This window comes from Acanthopagrus latus, chromosome 21, assembly GCF_904848185.1.
Source record: "Acanthopagrus latus isolate v.2019 chromosome 21, fAcaLat1.1, whole genome shotgun sequence".
Lineage (NCBI taxonomy): Eukaryota > Metazoa > Chordata > Actinopteri > Spariformes > Sparidae > Acanthopagrus > Acanthopagrus latus.
The window spans coordinates 19364413-19376872 of NC_051059.1; the positions used below are offsets into that span (position 1 = coordinate 19364413).

General features: G+C 42.2%; 1 protein-coding gene across 9 annotated transcripts in view; it reads right to left on the minus strand.

Annotated features, from left to right (window-relative positions):
* The window catches only part of LOC119010968 (pre-B-cell leukemia transcription factor 1-like), an 88479-nt gene that overhangs the window by 51310 nt on the left and 24709 nt on the right, over nucleotides 1-12460 (minus strand). For 6 of the 9 annotated variants that reach the window (XM_037083650.1, XM_037083648.1, XM_037083649.1 and 3 more), the window contains 2 exons: nucleotides 1424-2053; nucleotides 581-654 (listed from right to left, as the gene is read on the minus strand). In XM_037083650.1, coding sequence (XP_036939545.1) covers nucleotides 581-654; nucleotides 1424-1608 — 259 coding nt within the window. In that variant the 5' untranslated portion in view covers nucleotides 1609-2053. The remainder of the gene's footprint in view (nucleotides 1-580; nucleotides 655-1423; nucleotides 2054-12460) is intronic. The other 3 variants (XM_037083645.1, XM_037083647.1, XM_037083646.1) reach the window with 1 other exon arrangement.

Genomic DNA, 12460 nt, shown 5'->3' on the forward strand with positions numbered 1-12460 from the left:
GCCCTGCCACCTCCCTCGGAGAACATTCACAGGCTTTCATCGTGTGAGCCCCTCTTCTGTTTTAATCCGCCATTAAAGCAGAGTGATAATTCACACATTCCTTTTCATGACTTTGACCCCCTTGTTGCAAACATAAACAGAAAAATCCCTCTGACCTGCCTCGGCGTTTTTTAAAACAGCTCGCTTTCGGGCCAAGGAAAACAGACAGAGAGGGGTGAGAAAAAGCCCAGTCCCCCTGAAAAGGCCCGAACGTCGGCATGAAAACACTCCAGCCCAGTGACAGCACCTCATCTGGGGCCAGCGGTGTTCACATGCAGGGTGTGTGACGTTTGTCAGCGAGAGAACCATCAGGGAGTCACAAATCATTAAAGGGGAAAAGAGGAGGGTGGAATATCACAGCGGATCTGCGCTTTGTACCAATAAATCTACCTTCTTTACGGAGAGGTTGTGAAAAATAAAAGAAACATAAAGTGATGCTCTGAGATGAGAGACCATAAAAAAAACAGACAACCGTCTCATGGACGAGACAAGAAAAAACCCAGCACACAAAAGAAAGTACAGGGGGAAAAACAGAACTCACCTGTTTTCTCCTTTATTTCACACAAGACGTTGAAGAGGGCAGGTTTCATTCTGTGGCAGTTCAGTGCATGTTTCCTGCAGAGATGGACAGGACACCACTTTGCATCAGCACTCAAACAAGTGGCAACAGCAACAAAGCCACGTCAATCTTACAAAATGTCACCGAATCCTCCACAAGATGCCACATTACAGTGATGTTACAGTGTGCTTTTTAAATCTTCTGTATTTGTGTCACATCAGGACACAACCTACACAGAAAAAAAAATGCCACATTTTTCTAATCACAGCAACACAGTCCTGCATGTGGCACCACAACTGTGACATGCCTCAAATGTAAACTCCACATCCTGTTCGATTATGAGCCATGATACCTACAGAAGGGGATCCGCAACACGTCTGTTATTAACAATGTGAAGCTCCTTTTGTAAAAAGGGGAATGGAAGAAGTGTGCGTGAAAACTGCTTCCACAGTGTACAGATAAATAACCCTCTCTCGGCAGATCGTCCCCCCCCCCAAAAAAAAATCAACAATCACCAGACGTTAATTAAATAGTTTTGGGTTACAAATATTAACTCCAAAGTTGTTCAGAATGATCAAATGCGAAGTTTTTTTTTTTTTGCGGGTGCTTTTCGTCGCTTTTCGCGCAGTCACGGCACTTCAGTGGGCGTAATTGCTCTCATTTAGGAGGCAGTCTTGATACAAACCAGTGTTATTATCTCCCCCCCTCCTCCTCCTCCATCACCAAATAACGCTGCCTTAATATTTCCGCTCTCCGATTATTAATACAAGTGTGTGTTTGTTTTTTGTTTTCTATCTTTCTCTGTGTGTGTGTTCGCAGCCTCACCTCGCCTGTGCTTCGTCTAAGCTTTGGTCTGTGATGGTCATTATTTGCTGTAATATGTCTCCGATGTCCTGCTTCCTTCCCTCTCCGTCCGTCCCCGCCGTGCCATCCTGCATATGCTGCGCCAGGCCGGGGTGTCCGGCCATGCCTACCCCGTGGGAGTGCATCAACCGCGGCTGCTCGTCCATCCTTTTTTTTTTTTTTTTTTTTTTTTTGGTGACCACGGTTCCCCTGCTCGTCCTCGCCTCTCCCAACTTTTAAAAAATATTTTTTTTTTAAGATATCAAGAAAAAGAAAAAAAAAGGCGGCTGAGAGAGGGGACAGGAGAAAAAAATAAAGAAGGGGGAAGAAAAAAATATCCTCGGAAATTCCTCTGGATTCCTCTGCGTCTCTCTCTCCCTCCTCTCTCCTCTCTCCTCTCTCTCTCTCTCTCTCTCTCTCTCTCAGCACCGACACTCCTCCTTTTTTCCTTGGTAAGATTTTCTGGATTTGGGAGGAGGGAGACTGACAAACCCTCTCTCTGCTCGCTCTCTCTCTCTCTCTGCTCCCTCTCTCGGTGTCTCTCCCAGCTGGTTTTAGGTGAAATCTGATCTGAATCGCTGCTTTTGGCTTTGGCCACTCCTGCACCCGCTACTGTAGGGAAGGAGAAAGAAGAAGAAGCAGGAGGAGGAGGAGGAGGAGGACGAAGAGGAGGAGGAGGAGGAGAAGAAGAGGAAGAGGAAGAGAAAAAAGACACAGGGTTGAACATTAAAGGCTCCTAATCTGATTAAAAGTGGAGCGCGCTGAGCTCCTCTTATGAAACCTCCGGCACACTCGAGAGCTTGACGCGCTACAAAAAAAAACCCCAACAACAACCAAAAAAAAAAAAACAGAAGAGAAAAAAAAAAGAAAGAAACACGCGCTAAAAGACTCAACTTGCCTGTGGAAGAGGGTTGTCTTTTTTTGGCCACAAAGTAACACGAGCAACTGTTATTGTTTCGCTTACGTCTGGTAACTGACTCATAACCAGAGCATGGATGGGAAAGCCTCCGCCCCCCTCGAGCCACGATTGGAGAAGAGGGCGCGCGCAAGTCCCACCTCGGTTCCTCTCCGAGCACGTCAATCATCCCTCCTCGAGGAAGGTGGGACACTGTAATAAACATAAAGAGATGTGACCGGAGCGGGTGGCCACACGGTGATGGATAGAGAGTGAATATGTAGCCTAATAAATAATTGTGAGTGGCAGTGGAGCTCTGACCCAACAGGACAGCATGGCGGTGCTCCGGAGGGGGAGAGACGCACTGTCACCCCACCGACTATATATTTCACCGCTGAATATTTACATCCGTGTAATCAGTCAAAGGAATAATAAATCAAGATGAATTTATTGGAACGTGCAGCAGTTTGTGGGGAGTGCTTTTACAAGCCCTGTGCTGTCACGCGGGGCACCACAACAGTTGTTGTAACAAATGTGCCGAGCCAGCCTCACGCTAACACGTGCGGACACTCCTATAGCCCTCACATTTATAAGTATATATAATTTTCATTAGTCACCTGGCAGAAAATGAATCAGCGGTTATAAAGGAGGAGTCTTAAAGTTCTACGTCGCCATCTATCTGTACTTTGCGTTCATTTTGTCTGCGTTCATGCGCGTTTTCTGAAATCTCTGCGGTGGGCAGTGTAGCCATGTAGCCAATAGTTCAAGAAAGACGTCACCACTGGACGAGAGGACGACCTTTTAAAAAAGGCGGGAAAAGTGGCATGGTTTCAAGCAAGTTTCTGCGCGGTGGCCAGTTACATCGCCATGTGATGCACACATGCGGCCCAAAAACACTCTTTCCCCACAAGCTTACTTTGTGAAAGAATTGTCTGTAAAACAGTGAATACATTTTTTTTTAAGTCACAACTCCTGGGAAATGACTTGTTTCAATGTCATAACTGGAGCCATCATTAGCCTGTTAGCCTGCTCTGTCGGTTGGAGGTCCATGTGGCGCTTTCTTGAGGTTGATTTACTTAAGACCTGTACCAACATGAAGGGCACATGGAACCATGTCGGCAGCGACAGTGAAACAGACGTCTCTGTTTTAGTACGCAAAGGGAGCATAAATGAGCTTTTACAAGCCTTTCAAGCTGCCTGAAATCTGATGACTTACCTCGAGTGATGTCGCTTGAGTCGGCATCAGTTGACACCAGAAAGCTACAATTTAGAAAAAATAAGATTTAATCCCAGCAATGGAGTTAGAAATAAGTGAGTTTATCCGTCCTCCATTATCCTCGCTGTTTTAGGCTAGCTGCGTGAGACAACATTAGCTGCTACTAGCATAGCATACATCACCAGTTCTGGAACCCAATTCATGCAAGGTATCATGTTGGCTAGAAGTGAGGTGGATGGTAGCTGTGTAGTCACCTTATCGCAAATATATCCAACATATATATATATATATATATATATATAAATCTTTTCAAATGTTCACATTTGGAGAAATCTGCATTTTATTTGGTCGCTTCTTGCTATAACCTCTGGGGAAACATCAGATGATATGCCGGAGAGTGAGGAAGGACGTGACTAAAATTAATGTTACTAAAACTTAAATACATTACCCTCCTCTGTGAATATTTTTGCTTGAGTCTTGAAGACAGACTTTTAACAGCAATGTCGGTTTAACAATACAGGCAACAACTCCCATCAAGGTGTTATTATTGTTTCAATTAAGAGACCACTACCGGCAGAAGCTACATACTGTGTGTTTAATCTCAAACTGAACTGTCAGGGGTTGAGTGTCTTTTGTCGGTAATGTAGACGGCAGGTTTTGACAAGAAGGCAGGGCATTAAAAAGAAATAAAAATGAACTGAACCAAAAGAAACAGTCCAGCAGACGTGCAGTGCTAAAATCAGTCGACTCCTCCGCAAGCCAGTGAGCAAAGTGCCAAATTTCACCACTTCCATCTGATTAAATGTGAATATCTGCATGTTTTCTACGTCTACATTGGCAATAAAAAGAGACATTTGTTGTTTTCTCTTTTTTTGACTGTTGTTTCTGTCAAAACAAGCAATTTCAATATGTCAACGAGGGCTTTGGGAAATTGTCACAAGGGCTGATCGATAATGAAAATAATTGCTTGTTGCAGACCTAAACCAGACCTTTATTCAGATATGGTACCGCTCTCTGCATCAGACATGTAATATTTGTCTTTGCATGCCATTTATCTCCCATCAAAACACCTAAAGAAATTATGAATTTTGACACGTGTATACTGCAGTTCTGTCCCTCAGAGTCTCGGCCGTGCTACATCCAAACGCTTCCTTCCCCTCTTTTACTGGCTGGACAGAAATCGATCAGTCAGTTTTCTCATTACGTGCTGAATAGGGAGGTAGGGCAGTAATTGTCACAAGGGGCAGGGTGAGGTTGAGGGTAGTGGTGGTGATAATGTCTGACACTCAGGAGCTGCAAGACTGCACAGCACAGCCCTGAAATGGAAGTCTGCAGTCCAACAGCCATTCGGCTTGATTTTATTCCCTATTTAACAGGGTCATAATGACGGAGGATTATCTTTGTGTTGTAGACCTTACAAAGGCTATGATGGGTTCAGTCGTAAACATTCATGCTCCAAAAAACGAAAACAAATATCCAGCAGGCATGACAAATATAAGGATTTTCTACAAAAAAACGAGTATTTAGTCAAACTCTGGTGTCAGGTTGGTCCTTCAAATCCCGATCCATACCTCCCACGCATCAGTCTTCTTAGGTCTGATTTAAAAATCAAAGGCTGCATTGATTAGTGTGAAATATGATCTGAAGAGCTCATTCCTCGTGCTTTAAATTCAAATGTATTCCACTATAAGCCAATAGTCAGAAATGACCTTATTGCTTGTGTGGTTTGCTTTTGGGAAAGTAAACTCTGAATGGAATAAATAAGACCCTTGTTTGTGGTTCTGATTGCTGCATTTTACAAAAAGCGGCATTTGCAGCCGTAATGAGGGGAGAAAAATAAAAATCATCTGACATTGCATATTTTCCCTCCATTAAAACCAAATGTGTTGTTGCAGCATTAATAATCCTGCAAAAAGAAAAGGGAGTAAGTGGGATTTGATTATAATTGCAAATGAATTCTGATGTAGAAATATTCTTATAAATAGTAGATGCTTTTCTCCCGAAGTTGCAGCAGAGTTTGTTTTTCAGAGGCTAAAAATGTTAATGCCAAGCGTGTTGGTATTCCCAGCAGAAATATGAACTAGTTGAATATGTTGACTTGTGTTTACCATCATCCGGTGAGGCTGCTCTAATAAATATGGAACGAGACAGAATGTACCGTAGATTATCATACATTTGTGAGTGGGAAATGGCAGAATTTGTCTCAAGTTTGAGCCAAAACTTAAATAAACCAGCTCCTCATAAAGTATGTTTGGATGGTTTCCACCGAATCAGAAGACTGTACACAGATATCCATATTTGGTAACACTTAAAATTAAACCTTCTTCCTTATTCAAAGATGCAATATGTAACAATTGTCCAACTGTCACTATAATTACCGCTACCTGCTACTAACTCTAGTCGTCTTTAGCTAGTTAGCTCAGTTAGCAGTCCAGCTACTCGCACAGGAGCTTTGGACAGCACAGGAGGGGGCTAGCATGCTAATTAGCATGCTAACTCTATAAGATATCTCTGTAATACAATACACAGGCATTATAATGTCAAAACTACAAAATATTTACATTCTGCTGATGATTTTAGTTAATTCATTTACGTTTTCAACAAAAATTCTTACATCATTAGTTCAACATTAATTTGCTGTATATAAATATCAATGTTGGGTATCGTCCACACTTGAACTGATACCGGCACCTGGAATTCAGTACTGGCTCCCAACAGTATCTTTTATTTTAGTCTCTGTGAAAACAGAACTGTCATTTCAGTGCTAAGTTGCTTCAAAGGAGGAAGCTGTTCAAAAACCTGGAAGCGGCTGGAGAAACAGTTTTATCTCTGCACACTTTCCTTAATATAACTGAACTAAATCACATAAATACTATGCAATTCACATACTATTAGTTTCATACTAAGGTCTCTGACATACGTTAAAAAACTCTTAGATTGTTTTAGTGTACTGAAAAGCATGTTGGTAAGGAATTTTGAATGCAGCAAGGGCGGGTGAAAAAAGGACAATTATCTCCAACAGCGACATTGCCAAATAGCTTATTAGTGACACAAAGATGTCAATGATGAAGCCTTGTCAACTTTCTGAGAACAATCACAGCCAAGGCACAGGCATGCTAACGTTAGCTGGGGCTGCTGCAGTGAACCTGGATTCCAGGCTATCAAACACGGTACACTCTTCAGCTTTGAGATATAATGAAATATAAATAATATGATATGAAATATGCGAGTTGTATACCCAGTCCTAATTAATATTTGAGAAATGGTTTTTAACACAGTTTAATCTGGTTGGAACTTAAAATTTAAGGACATACTTTCAAGATATATATCCTCACATGTGTGCATATGCAAAAAACTCCCAGTATCACAGTCATAAATGCGCTCATAACATATATTAATTGTAATGTGTTATATTATCAAGCATTCATTACCTATGTATGGATGCTTTATAAGGTGCTTTATGAATTAATCAAGACCTCCAGTGTTCTTATGTCTGCCACAACATTGTTTAATAGGCTGCTTAGAAATGTTCGCGCTGGCAGATATCTCATGATCAAACCATGCGAACCAACCCACAGCTTCACAACAAACTCATGCTGACTCCACAGCACATGTTCTCCTATCTGGACCAGGGTCAAACAACTCCTCCCAGAGAGAGAGCTGCGGGTCAGAGCAGGGTAAGTTATGTATGAGCTAGGAGCACACAGAGAGAGAAAGCAGCAACTGCATGGCACATCTCTCCAGGAAGTAACCTTGATGAAAAATTCAGTTGTTTGCAGCTCACGGTGTCCCTCAGGCATGAATAAAGTGAGGCCCAGACAGAGAGAAAAGACCTGGGCTCAGCTTGAAACTACTCACCGACCCACTGCTGGGGAGCACACGCATCGGCCAGCATTAGGAGATGGGCACGAATTAAACTTTAATCGCACCTCAAATAGATTAAACGACAGGAGCCGAGTCAGCATTTCCCAGCCCTTGCTCTGCCTCTGTTGACCATCCTCTTTTGAACTCCTGCTAAATTAAATACCCACAGGTTCCAGTTTCTGTGCACCTCAGATTAGCTTTTAGCAAAAGAGTGAGTTGAAAACAAACCTGAGGTAGAAAGCAATAAAACTGGCACAGCTGCCCAGTCATTAATGTGATATCATATATAAATCATCTAATTAAAGGGCTGCTCCAGAGATATAGTGTGGCACATCCATAAAGGTGGGGCAGTTGTGAGAGACAGATTCAACGATAACAGTGATGCAGCACATGTCGAGATATCCTTCCAGTTCTACATGCTTCATATTATCATTCCTTAATATAGGTCAATGTGCAAATGTGCTGCATCCAACAAAAAACCTTTTTTCACCAGAGACACGTCACAGTGGGAACAACAAAAGGTCTGAATAATACAAGAATTGGTCCAAGTTCCAAGGTGGTGCTCCAGTCATTCTTGTGAAGGTTGTTCACTGTGTGCATACATCCAAAAGTCTTTTGGGCTCTCGTGGACTGGACCGAGTATGTGTGCAGACTTCATCTTCACTCACCGCTCTGGCTAAGTTATCTTGTCAAGAAAAACTGTCAAACACTTGCTGCTTTTCTCCTTTTTTTTGTTGCAGTTCTTTTTTTTTTTTTTACATTTTAGAGACTAGTTGATAAATCCTGACAATAATAATTACTGATAAGAAATAGATTTCTGGATATTTAAATCCATTCTCTTTTGTGCGCACCACATTGTTTTGCAATACCAAGCTTGGCCACTATGTAAAAACTGCGTCACAGTTCCAGTGCCTTAACAGCGGCTTACTGGCACACTTGAATAGAACCAATGCCATAAATGTTATCATGTAGTGAACATGTCCTGTTACTACAAAGAAAAGTCAAAATATCTTCTTTGAAAAATGTCTATATCCATAATGAGAGTCTCTCATGAGACAGTCTCCACCTCATCCACAGTTTCTATCACAGGCTTTTTGCTCTAAGAAGTAACTTCCAAGCAGTAAACTTTATACAACAGATTCAATAGGCTGAGTTGTTTCCTTCATGATGAATAACTTGCAACTTTACTGAGGCTGTTTTGATCCCGATACCAGAATTGGAAACACCTCTGACATGGCCTGAAATGCTGGATTATGGAGTACAAATATCCATAACCACCCAGTGACTTGTTGAACTTACAGAACAAGTCAGCAGACTTACATTTGTCGATATACGTGTTCTGTTTCAGTTACGGCTGACGATAAAGGTAAATAATACAATACCATATATTTGCTCACATTTACTCTCTGTGTGTATTCTTTCCTGTTTCACAAAGGGTTCAAATCTGAGTCAGGCCAAACCATAACGCTGGCAGTCATATCACATCCATACAGGTTGACTAGTGTGCTACTGTCAAAATCAAATATTTTGTTTTTCAGATGCAGAAATATCAGATGGTACTCGATATCAGCCGATACCCGAATTCAGGTTTAGGAATCGTTGCTGGGAAGGAAAAAATGGTATTGGAAGATTTCTTATCTTTGCTTGTAAAATTGGTGCAGTGTCCCTTTTTTTGTAGGTAGATATATTTAAGTATTATTAGTGTTTTCTTTGTTACCACCTGCAAATGAAGGTTACTGCTTCACCTTTTCTGAAACTTTTTTTTTTTTTTAAATAAAGATATTACCTCCTTGAAAACAGGTGAACTCATGTTGCCCCTGTTTATGCAGCAACATTTCGGGGAAATTCAATTCGAGGACTCAAGAGCGGTCTGGTTAAAATGGAGATTTTATGCAGTGTTTCCTTGTTAGTTTAGAGTAAACAGCCTCCTGCCTTTAACCCAGCAGGATTCGCCTGCTATCTCGCAGCTAATGATCGTTTTTAGTGTCTACGAGCTGGATGTGTCTTTGTGCAGCTGAGGCTGGGTCAGGGTGAAGGATGACTGATATGAAGAGGTTGACCTGTCACATAGCATTTGACTTACTATCCTTGGAACAGGATAAAAGGGAAGCCAAATGTCAAGTGATACAAGTGACGCATCCTCACACACACGTACACACACACACACACACACACGAGCGGAACGAGAGAGGGGGGATTGAAGAGATGAATGTTTTATAATAAAACCTAAAACCCACCAGCTATTCTGTGGATGGCATGTAAAAACAGTAAGCTTATCATTTTCATGAAAATAATAGTCACCGGTGGCACTCGCACTGTGTGTCAGCCACAGGATTTTCATGCCCTTTTCTGTGAGTGTGTCTGTTCTTGCTGTAGGGCCCCTGTAAGCCCTTAGACCTCTTGGCAAGGCGTGGGTTGTGCCTGGTGGGGGGAGACGTGACGGATGCCGGAGCCTCGGAGCCCGCTAGCTGCTCTGTGAATTTTCCCAGACTCATTTGCATTCATAAAGAGCCTACCCCTTGTCACAGAGCGTTTTCTTTTTTAGTCTGCCTCCAAAAATCCAGTGCGACTCCTGGTGGGAGTGCGCCGGGAAAATCCGACTGTCAAAGACGACAAGACGAATGAATCCCTGTGTCAGACAAGTGTGGCTTCAACGATGACAGATGGAGGAGAGCTGTCCCTCCGTCGATCCGCAGGCTTCATTTTGGAATAAATAAATCTGAATTTCACCCCCTCCCATAATTACAAGTGTTGCTTTATTTGACAGCTCTCTGTGTTTGTTGATGGGAGTGTGTCTGCTGATGTGACTGTGTGTGTGTGGTGGGTGGTGGCACTGACCAGGTGACAGCTTGATTTAATTCCACACGGGGAGCGAGCGCGCTGTGATGCAGCGGTTTTCAATTCCGACTTCCTCGCTCTGGCTTTTTAATCAAGCGCCGTAGTAAACTTGCAACAGCAGGTGAATGTAAACACGCAATTAAATGCAATTAATTTCCCTGCTGCCCCCCACCCTCCTTGTGCATCTGCCCTGCTGAAGTACCCTTGAGCAAAATGCAGCATCCCTTCCACCATCAGGGAAGTATTCATCCCTGTGCTCTGACCTCTCGTGGAAGAAGGCCAGGGACATCGCAAGGAGTACTGGCCCCTCCTGCAGGTCCCCACCTTTTTACTAAATGAATTCTCGTGGGATGTTTGTGTATTTTTCCAGCTGTGGGTCTTTGGAATCATCGCCACATTTCACCTCACCAGCAACCAGCACTCCAACGGAGTCAACTAAAAGAGATATTTCCCCATAAAGGAACTATGAGAGTGTTCTGATGCTGCTCATGAACTCGAACTCCATCCAAATCATGCCGACTCAAGTGGAAGGAGGTTAGCCTGTGGATCCAGTTGTGAGCGACTATAATCAATATTTCAAAAGAGGAAACAAGAAAGTGTAGCGCTCATAGTAATGAACCCACATGTGGGTGAGTCTCAGCTCATTGTACGGCTGTCTGACACACGACTTTACGGTTCACTCCTGTCGCTCTTGTACTATAGAGTAATTTCTGGCCGCAGCAGGAAGCTGATCTCAATGGCAAAGCTGCAAAAAAACAAGCTCATTACCTGTCCACACAGGTTTTTAACACAATGGAGTTTTTAGGGTCACAAAAGCCACATGTTTCCCTCAGTGGTCGGTAGAGCTTGACACCGTGGCCTATATGCATCAGCGCATGTCAGCAATCAGCTTGATTTCATTGTTTTCTATTGGAGCCTTCTAAATGGTACCTAACGAGCCCAGCGCCCTGCTTCTATTATCATTCCTGATGCTAGTGTCGAAAGCTTGACTTAGGCAGTGAGCTGTTGATTCATGAAACTGAAATGAGGAATTATCTGTACCTGAGACCTAAATAAGGAGCCAACACTCCGGACCGAGATCGCCCAGAGAGAAGGTTTCTGGTGAGATAACATCTCTTCTTGCTGTTGGCTACATCATCTGCCATTTCCAGTCCAGAAAAATCGAAATATCACAGAATGAGATTTTTCGTGGTGGTCTTGTTGCCAGCGAATTCATGTCCTGCATCATACAAGTCTGTTTGGATCTCAGTCAGCAAACACTTTGTTTACATTCACACAAAAAAATAAAGAAGAAGAAGAAGATTGCAGTTGAGCTCTAATTTCTTAAATTTCTGCCACATCTTGCTCTGCCACCAGTTCGCTTTTGTGATTAGTTAGGATTGTCAAAAAGACACACCTCCTTTGGAGCAAACTGATCAAACCTGAAGGATTGAGGATTAAATGATAAGAGATTAAAACAGCATTAAAGAAATCTCCTTTAATGTTGTTTTATATACATTCTAAATGAGTTTGTTGCCAGTGTAACCATTGATGGGTCTCTACATAAACAATAAAATATTGCAAGAAACATTACATGAAGGAAAGATAATATAATGATAATATGAATAAAATTATCATTAAAAAAAAAAAAAAAATAAATATAATATATATATATATATATATATATATATATATATATATATATATATATATATATATATATATATATATGGACGATGAACTGCTGCTACCAGAGGACACTGAATATTCATTTCAAAGATATTTTTTAAAGCAAAGACAAATAAAGAGGAGCTATGAGGAGCTTGTCGTGTTTCCACAGAGCAGCAGAAAAACAACAGAGCAAGTTGAATGAGAGCGACACAGATTCCCTAAACCTCAAAGAACACGGCGCAAGTGGAGGATGATAAAAAAGGAGAACATCTGGTGAGCTGAGCGCAGTGCCAGGACAAGACAAAGCCATGTGTCTGGCACAACACATACCTACGACAGTACACACATACCTAAACACACACACACACACACACACACACACCAAAACATTTATTCATGCATGCACACTCCAAACGCTGCCTGCCCCCGAACTTGCGAACAAGCAAAAAAAAAAAAAAAAAAAAAAAAAAATCCCCCCCCACACACACACACACAAACACACTTACAATCACACACATGCACGCACGTTACACTCATTGTGGCGGCCCTCACGCAC